The following is a 9,587-nucleotide window of genomic DNA, read 5'->3' as shown; positions in this document are numbered from 1 at the left end:
CTCTGGTTGATTCTATACGCTGCCCTATCTTTTTTCTTTAGTAGAGATACATATTAGTATTGTTTGCTAAAAGAAGGCTCTGCTCTGAGTAAGAAGGGTAAAAATAAATACATGGAAGAGACATTCGGGTCGGCTTGGCAGCTGTAGGTGTGGAAGTACCACAACAATCTCCTGAAGATACCTCCCAGGTTCACACGGCCAGCTCCCATGCGAATGCAGACATCGACTCACCGTCGTGTTTCTAAAATACCCACGACGATGTTTTCAGGATGGGTCGCAGGATTTTCAATAAGAGTACTCCTGGTTTCATTTCAAAGGAAATTCAAGCACCAAAACCGTCAAAAGGTTTTATCGGTGATCATTCAGAACTAGCCGCGACGTTCTTCTTTTTTAATTGCCTCCTCCAAGATACCATTCTCCCCGACACAGTAGTGAGAATGATACTCGTCTTCTCCCACTTTTCCCAGATTTGATGGCTTTGATGTAATAAGCGCACCCATACGACTCTCCATCTCATGCACTCGTATGCCACACACCTGTCTTCGCCACTTCGCATCCTACAGCTGACGACAGAAGATCCCGCAGAGGGAGTTGAACGGAAGGCACCGCGGCGGCGTCTATACCGTTGCTCGGTGCCATGCTCGGTGTCTATACCACGTTCACACGTCATTTGCTATCTCCTCCATCGAATACTCGTTTAGGGCGCCGCATTCTTCCGTGGAACAGAGAGGGCACGAGACAACAAGGACAACAACACGCAGAGGATAAAATAATATTTGTAGACGGTTTTTGTGGGTGAAGTACATTCATACACTCAGCGGTAGAGGTGAGTGCGGGTAAGCAAACTTGGACCTGCACCCGCACAGTACCCGCGCATGTATGACCACACCCGCAAGAATTTAATCTAGGCGACCCGGCATCCCATCTTGGCATCCGCATGGGGAAGTATTCCTCGTTCACTTTACCGCTGTTTCTACTTTAAAACAAGGCAAATTCTGAGTGTTGGCTACGTGTCTCGGACGGCATCAATCGTACCAATAAAACTGCAATTCAACAGAGAGCCATATATGCCTCCATTAATAATCGAACTCGCCCACCAGCACTTACCTGCTGCAGTCTTGCACATGGATTTATACGGCCAACGACATAGGGCACTGCTGAGCTCGCGTGTGACAGAGAGGGATCACTTAGTTGGCCATGGAGTGCGGGTACACCCGCATTTTGCCCGCTACCAGCAGCGATCGCGAATTCCTACCCGCAAATCGTGACGATGTGCGGGTAACTGCGGGCACCCGCGGGTATACCCGCGCTCAGCTTTACTCAGCGGCTTCTTTTTTTTCTATGGTCTAATAGGGCATGTGGATGAAGCGGAGTACAAACACATGCTCAAATGAAACGCTGAATGCCAACCACTGCACAAAGTAACACCTTTTCATTTTCAACTAGGAGGACATAGCGAGAGGTTACACCTTCCTGTGACTAGTAATGTAGTACATTCCAAAAGCGAATTGCAGGGGTTGGAAACCACCACCACCGCTTCGCAAAGCGGAACTTCACCGCATAGCACGCTGAGAATCAGCTGTCAATCAGAGTAGCATTGTTCTCTTTCTTGGTTCGTTGAAAATCAGAGCAGTACGCCTCCTTGCGGCAATATAGATTAACTGCCACAAAAAGACGTATGCCATGCTCTCTATCTGAATCAGAAAAGAAGCCATATAACTGGATTGGATCATTCGGCATAACGGTCAGCGCAGACTGTGCTATGCAGTGAAGTTGGGTTTTAGAGTGCGCACGCAAATACAAATAAAAGCACGCGATACCCAGTTTTTGCAGTGTGCAGGTGACTGAACGGTTATCCCAGGGCATCACGGTGTAGCATGAAGAAGTTTGTAGAGGTAACTGCAAAGCAGTCGAGCTCGGAAAATTTAGTTACCCTTACGTCACAATTTTCCTCCCAATTGCTTTGAACATAGCTTTTTCAACAATTAAAAATTATTGGCAACATTGTGTGGAAGTGGCCACCAACTGCGCATTACTGGTCAAGTACGGTGGCAAAACCACACTGCATGCGCGCAACACTGTGCCTAAACCAAAAGAAATATGACGAGCATCTACGTAGCATCGGGTGCATAGATCACTGTTTCTTTAGAAATTGGGGATTATTTCCAATGAAACCTCACCCCGAGCCATTTTCCTTGCGAATTAAGAATATCTAGCGTACCCTGTCACATGCATAACCTCTTGTTGTTGGGCCTACGAGCAACAAGCTGTTAAACTACGCTGCCACTAAAACCTGCTGGTTTACGGTACCTTTAAGTGAGATCCCGTGCTGTGTAAGGGGGCGAAATCGCCGTACCTATGCTGCAGAAAACCACAAACGTAGGAGGAGCACAAAGAAACACGAATATAACGGCAACAAGTTACTGCTAGATGCTCGAAATATTTCTTAAGGGTGTTACAAGGAAACACATAGTATATTTCTTCAGTGGCTTCGTTACACAAAACGTGACCTGCTGTATAGCCATATATTACCCAGTTGTTAACGTTGCAGATCTACGAGGCTGAGATTAATGACAAGTCCCGCGTTTCACATATTGTTAGCTTCACAACTCTACACGTATTTACACCTCCCCGAGAAAGTCGTCGCTATCGACTTACTATAGAACTTTTCGAATCGTCAGACTGAACACCACCACTACTCGTGCCAGGTTCACTGAAACTCGCTGGAGCACCACAGGTTCGCTCCAAATTCCAATCGGGGGCCATCACTCTTAGGCGACCATCCAAAGAAAGCTTCGTCGACACACTCTCTGGGTCTATCCCACTTGGAAGCACGAAGCGTCTCTCAAACTTGGAAGCGGTTTTTTTCTCCTCGTTCCCCGTCAGTTGCTCGTGATTGCTGACGGCGGACACCAGCACCCATCCTTCAGCCACTTTCACAGACACTTCCTCAGGAAGGTAACCTCGGACGTCGACGGTTGCCTCGTAGCGCGCACCAGAAGCGTCTTCCACACGGCCGAAGGACAGGAGGTTCTGATCCAGAAGCGAAAGTTCGTCTCCGCAGTCTGGGTGGTCTTCGACGAAGCTAAGCCATTCCTGGTCGAGATCACTGCAGTCGTCATCGACGAGGAAGGTTTCAAATAGCGTCTGAACTTTGTCAACCTTTACGGCAGTGCCGTCTTCGGATGACCATTCCGTCGCAAAGTTGACGGGAACCACAAGTTTTGTCTTGGCGCGATGCATGATGCCTGCAACGTTGGCGACGGAGCGGCTGCATGTTCTCTTGGCATCGACGATTGGGAAGTTTGTGTCGCGTTCGGGATAGAGCCTAGAGCTATTTATACAACCTGTGCTGCCTCTCGCAGGAGTTTCACGAGGTGTGGAGTGCGTAGAAAGGCTGTTTTGCTCTCTTTAGCCGGTACCAGAAGGGTTGTTTTGGAACTGCACCGAAGCAACCCCCGCTGCGAGGGCTGAGCGGGTAACAGGATAGTTTGTCGTGTAAAGAAAAATATGTCCCTCGAAGGACGCACTTAATTAGTCGGAAAACAGGGGACTTGTGCCAAAATGTCGAGTAAGCAAGAATTCGTCGCAGTGACGTGTGCTCAGCTCGCGCGTTTAAACTTGGGTTGGATTTCAGTTTTTAGCTTCCTCCGAAAAATGCCAGTGGAATTAGCTGCTGGGTATGACGCATTCAAATCGCGTGCGATCGCCATATATATCAGACTCGATAGACTCAGTGGTTATATTGGCGGCGTAGTTTCACAGCTTGCAAACGCAGCAGAAGAAATTATGCGTGTGACAGGGAACGCTAAGTATTTCTAATTTGCTAGTAAAATTGCGCTAAAACGGCTCAGGGTGACATCTTGCGGGAAATAATCCACAATTTGTCGAGCAACAGTGATCTATACCATCGATTACACGAACTCGATAGGAGCGGGTCGAGTTGACCCAGTTGGCGGGCTGAATCCAACTCGACCCGACGCTGTTTAAATGAACCGCAGGCGATCGCAGCTGCGCCTAGCGGGCGTCGAGCCTAGACTTACCCCTCGCTGTTGGGTTGACTCGATTCGACGCGACGCGTGGTCAACCCGACCCGACAGCGTTTGCATGAGCGAGTCGAACCCGACAACCCAACTCGACCCGCTTCTATTGAGTTCACGTAAACGTAGCTTATGTTCCGGCTGGCTCGTTGCTCATGATGGCTACGTAGACTACACGTAGCCGACTTGTTTCGTTTTAGGCACAGCGTTACGCGCATGCAATGTAGTTTTGCCGCCGTACTTGACGACGAGCAATGCGCAATTGTTGGCTGTGGTCTTCAATTTTAATTTTCGAAAAACCACGAGCGCAGTTGTGACGTAAGAGTAAAAGAGTGTGAGCCTATCGAAATGATAAATTTTCTGAGATTGCAGCTCTACTATGGTTAAGGGACAGAAAAATTTCTCCTCGCTGAGTGAACGATGCCGTTTGCCTTGATAGCAATACAAAAGGATTCACCTCTTTTGTGATTTATGGCCGAAGGAAACTGGATCGTATACTGCAAACTGTTCTTTCTCTCACTTCCCTCACTATGCGCTCCGACCAGTGCCGAATTTAGGAGGGGGCAGACGGGGCACTTTCCCCGGAGCCCCCACCACAAAGGGCCCCCCCACCAAGGGAAATATGTTTTGCATGCCTGAAACGCATCCCTGAAACGGAAACTTTGTAAAAATCTGTCCTCCGTCCACGCGTATCGATCCCGAATAACAGACTGGATAGACATAGAGTACACGAGGGGTACACGAGTACACCCCCAACACAGTGTCCCGGGGATCCCACCATTGTAAATCTGGCACTGGCTCCGACAAAGAAACCGCCCCCCTCCCCCCAAACCGAGATTCTCGATCCAGCCCTGGCTGGAAGCAATGTGTATGTGTACCTCCCCAACACTGCTTCCTCAACAGATGTGATATGTTGATTGTTTCGCTCCTCGGAGTTGAAAAGTTGGCAACTGGTATACGGGGCAGGTATATTGACAGGGGATGACGCAACGTTCAACAAGGAAGCCGAGAGTGAGCTATATGCCTTTGACCCAAAAGACGACGACGGAGCTTTCTTTGCTGGTGCACGGAGAGCAGCCTCGTTGTCGCTCGAAGCGGCGACAGTGCAGAGTGGCGTCTGCCGTCGCTGCTGGCAAATAACCAACGTCTTCCCGAAGCAGATAGCTATTACGCAATGCAATGCGGTGCGTGTAACGGGTTCCTCGTCGGAACGCTTAGACCAACCCTTGTGTTCGGGGGTGCCAAGAGTTACTGCGATACGGGTAGTGACCTACTGAGGATACGTTGGATGCGTCGAACAAATATTTTCTTTCGTTATACGTGCTTCATCGGAACAACTTGATACAACTTGAACAACTTGCCTGATATCACGCTGGGTGTCCCAGAAAACGTGTCATTGAATTCCAATAAAAAACTACACCATCTAGAATCATGCGGTAAACGGCATTTATTCTTACTAGGTTTTTGTCACCTCCTGATGTGAAGGTCGTGTAACGTAAGTTTAATTATGTAAATTTTTGCGAACTAAAGTCGGAAACTTGCCAAGTAAAGGTCCCTTTTTTACCCCACCAATGTGAAGAGCGTGTCTAATTTATTCAAATTAATGATAAGTGACAGGGATATTCAGGGGCTAGCCCATCAGAAAAAATAGCCGAACAACATGCTGAGCGCGCGACAAATTTTTCAGCGCAATCCTTGTTAGCCCGACGCAAGGAGGTTGGAAACCCAGCACGCACCTGCAACCCAGAAAGAGATAACACAGGTATGACTTATCGCGTATGACTTTCGCTGAGATCACACTTTCCTTCTTCCAATTTGAAGAAATGTCGCTTTTTCTACTATCACTCTGTGGGATAGGTTTAAACCCCGGACTCGTCGGAATCGGAAACCGAAATCGTCGGACTGAGAGCGATTGCGCTCAAAAAGTCGTCGCGCGTAATGGTTCGGTGCTACGAAAAACGCGATGTTCGGCTATTTTTTCCGATGGGATAGCTCGCGAATATCACTGTCAATTATCCTGAATTTGAGTGAATTCGGCACGCTCTTCATGTTGGTGGGGTAAAAAGGTGACCTTTACTTGGCAAATTTCCGAGTTCAGTTCGCAAATATTTACATAATTAAACTTACGATGCATGATATTCACATCAAGAGATTGCAAAAACCCAGTAAAAACAAATGCCATTGACCGCATGATTCTGGGTGGCGTAGTTTTTTTATTATAATTCGATGACACGTTTTCTGGGATACCCTGTATGTACATACATTTACTTATCGACAACAACGACAAATAAATGGTGACTATGACCTGGGGTGATTCACTAATGAAAAAAAAACAAAAAAAAACACATACTACACATACTTATCACTAGAACCCGGATTCCTTTGCAAATGCCTATTTTTTTCGTATGGTTCTAATAGTGCCTTTTCAATGCAGGAGCACGAATTGAATGCTGGCGAACCTCCCGTATCGTTCTGATAGTGCCTACAAATGCCTATTCCGGCGTTTGTGCCTATTGCCTCGTAGGTTCCTAAAACTCCGATTAAACGTGGAAAAATGCCTAAAAGGCCATTAAGAAGTGGCGATACTCCGTTGTGCAGGCGAAATTGACACGGTTCACCTCCCACGTCATTTTGAAACCATCGATATAGCTTCAAAGAAGCCAGTATCTCAAAGGTACTGGGATGTAAGCTGGGAATTGAAAATCGGTTACTCGGTACCAGTCGCTTACTCTTACTTTCTCTCCCTTCCAGAACTGTGTTGTTGTTGCGTGGGTCGCTATTATAAAATACAGACACGTTTTGTAACGGTTTTGTCGAAATCTATAACTCAGAACGCTACTGCGTTCTGACATCTAAACGACCGTTTTAGTTTCCTTCTATTACCTTTTTCTTGCTTTTTTTCTTGTACAACAAATTTGACACCCGGTAAAATGCTGTGCAAGGGATCTGATGTACGAAGATAGGTACAATCCCTACAGTTTGGCAACCTGGAGATGCTGCCCTCCTTTCGTGCAGTCACTGCCAGCAAGTCACACGAGCGAAAATGACACCCCGTCGAGAGTGAAGAGATTTGATGCCCCATATTTGCTAGCTGTCGCGAGTCTTGTGGTAATGCCGAAAAAGAAATCTAGAAGGCGGGGCTTAAAGAAATCGCGGACTAAGAAATCTGCGCGTTAAAGACTAAAGCTTTCGCCGCTCGAAGACCATCTCGCATATCGCCAGTATGCTGGTCGCGAACAAGTCCTTCTGAAAAGTATCTTGGAACGGTGGCGATGGCTAGAAGGCTCGTGACCGTAGTAGGATGGTTAAGCTTTGCATCTCGTACAGCAAATAGATTAGCGAAACAGTCACAGCTCCCATTTACGGTATTGTTCTTGCGCATGAACTGATTTATTCAATCTGTTCTTGTACTTTCACTGCCACAGATGAAAAAAAATAACAAAAATTGACAATTTATAGTGTTTATGATTCCATTTTGAGTGCCTAAATCGAGATTTTTAGGGTTGTTATAGGCGCCTAAAACGAGTTTTTTTTTTTCGTGCCTAAAAATTCAGGCTGTACTTATCACTTTAGTGAGCGGCAGGTGAGGCGAGTTGAGAGTACTTGAGGACAAAGTACTGAACTCCCTACAACAGAGGAAGAACATCAAATTACAGATGAGCATTTACACAACACACTGTAGCCGACATTCACACACAAAGGGATACAATACGTAAAACTATATGTATACTATATATATAATAGACAAACATGGAGAGAGGCTGTTTAATGCCTCAAGAGGTGATGCCGAGATCGCGGGTTCGAACCTGGCCGAGGACGCCAGCAGCTTATTGGTGGCAGGGTACAAGTTGCTTAGACACGCAGTCTTCCGCGAGGGACGTTACAGGTACTGTAAAGCAGCAGGCATACAATTTTATATTGTTGGCTCATTTGACAGCATGGGTGCTCAGTACACAATCGCCACAAATTTCGTTCAAATCCATCCTGTAGTGTTTTAGAAAATTAAGTTTCAATATTACGGGCCTGTGTCCTAAGACTGGACACGAACTCCGCAGTTCCTGCCATGTAGGGCGGCTGACATGAACATGCAAATAACAATGAAGCGTACAGCGACATCTGTGGACAGCTACCGTCACCGCACCGGCTTGCCGGACGTGGTGCATTTTTGCGTAGGTGGCTTTCATGGTGACTCTGCTGGCAGGTTGTTACTCATTTACACGATGTACCAATGTTCTTGCATTTTGAGAGACAGCAACTACCTCTTTTGAACAAACTAAAAGAAAGTTAATGAAGCCGGCTACTTAGCCTATGACTTAGCCGATAGAGGGTTGGGGGACATGGAACACTGTTGCTCGACGAATAGGCGATTGTTTCCCACCAGGCGTCGCACCGCGTCCTTTCACCGCCAATTTCGGAAGTGATAAAAACATATTTCAAATTCTCTGTCGCACATAAAATTTGCACTGTGGGTTTCTTTCGGCATAAGCTTTCAAGTGCCGCTGCCAATATTAACAGCTTGCCTGCTGCTTTACAGTACCTTTAAATACGGGGTGCCGTGTGATGAGCTTTCATCGCACGTAAAAGAACCCTCAGGTGGGCAAAAGCAATCCACAGACCGACCGCTATGTCGTCGCTCATAATCTCAGTTGTCTCGCGATGTAAACGCGGAATTGTTATTATTAGCCTCAAGAAGTTGTGATAACTATGAAACCGGAAGCAGCGATAACGTCAGCACACCTGTCTCTAGGTACGTTACTTAGATTTTCCGCTCTTCGGCGCTTTTTTCCTTCCCGATCGAGTTTGGCGAATTTTTTTAGAAACCGGAGAACGAGGATTGTCGTCGAAAGATCTTTCTGTCATGTCATGTGAGACACGATGAAAAAGGCGGAAAAGACCCCTGACATTCACATCGGAATGTCTATGGGTCGCCTGTAATTCCATTAACTTCATTACGGCACACTTCTTCGGAGCAAAGTTCAGCTTAGCGCAAGGGGTAGCGTAGTCTTCTACCACCTGCATTTTCTGTTCCTTGTTCCCGTGTCAGTGTTCGCGAGCTCTTTCCCTGTTTAAAGGGACACTAAAATTCCTCCTCACGGCATAAAAGATGCAATTACCTTCGGAGCAGTACAGAAAAAACGGGATTCGTCCGTTGCGTCCTTCGTGATTTAATTATGAGCGAAAGGAACTGCAATAAAAACTTTCTGTCTCTGTTTCTCCCTATTTGTGAAATATACATGCAGCTACGCACTAAAAGTATTGCAAGTATGCTGTCATGACCCTGAACATATGCAGTCGTTTTGTTTTATTGTTTGTGGTATGTGGTATATTTTACATAATTAAAGTAGTTTATTTGCAATCGCAGGGTAACATAAGGTGCTTCCGAAGGAACACGCAACAAAACAGACTCGCGCTATACATGTAAGTCATGCAGCTGTGAGGCTTTGCTTTCGGCACTGCACCATTGTGCAGATTACAGTGCGAGCGCCGCCTGACTTGGCAGCGGTATGGTAAAGGCAAAGAAAGTGGAGAAGGCGAAGTGCTGTCCAA

At 46.7% G+C, this 9,587-nt stretch overlaps 1 protein-coding gene across 1 annotated transcript; it reads right to left on the bottom strand.

The window, feature by feature from the left end:
• Positions 1-1,413: 1,413 nt before the first annotated feature.
• On the bottom strand, positions 1,414-3,390 carry LOC135375303 (heat shock protein beta-1-like). Its single transcript, XM_064608042.1, has one exon. The coding sequence runs from the start codon at positions 3,241-3,243 to the stop codon at positions 2,647-2,649; it is 597 nt and encodes a 198-aa protein (XP_064464112.1). The 5' UTR covers positions 3,244-3,390; the 3' UTR covers positions 1,414-2,646.
• Between the last annotated feature and the right edge of the window lie 6,197 nt (positions 3,391-9,587).

Source organism: Ornithodoros turicata, unplaced genomic scaffold (assembly GCF_037126465.1).
Source record: "Ornithodoros turicata isolate Travis unplaced genomic scaffold, ASM3712646v1 ctg00000850.1, whole genome shotgun sequence".
Lineage (NCBI taxonomy): Eukaryota > Metazoa > Arthropoda > Arachnida > Ixodida > Argasidae > Ornithodoros > Ornithodoros turicata.
Note: the sequence above shows the minus strand (reverse complement) of the source record. Positions and strands in the feature narration are given on the sequence as shown.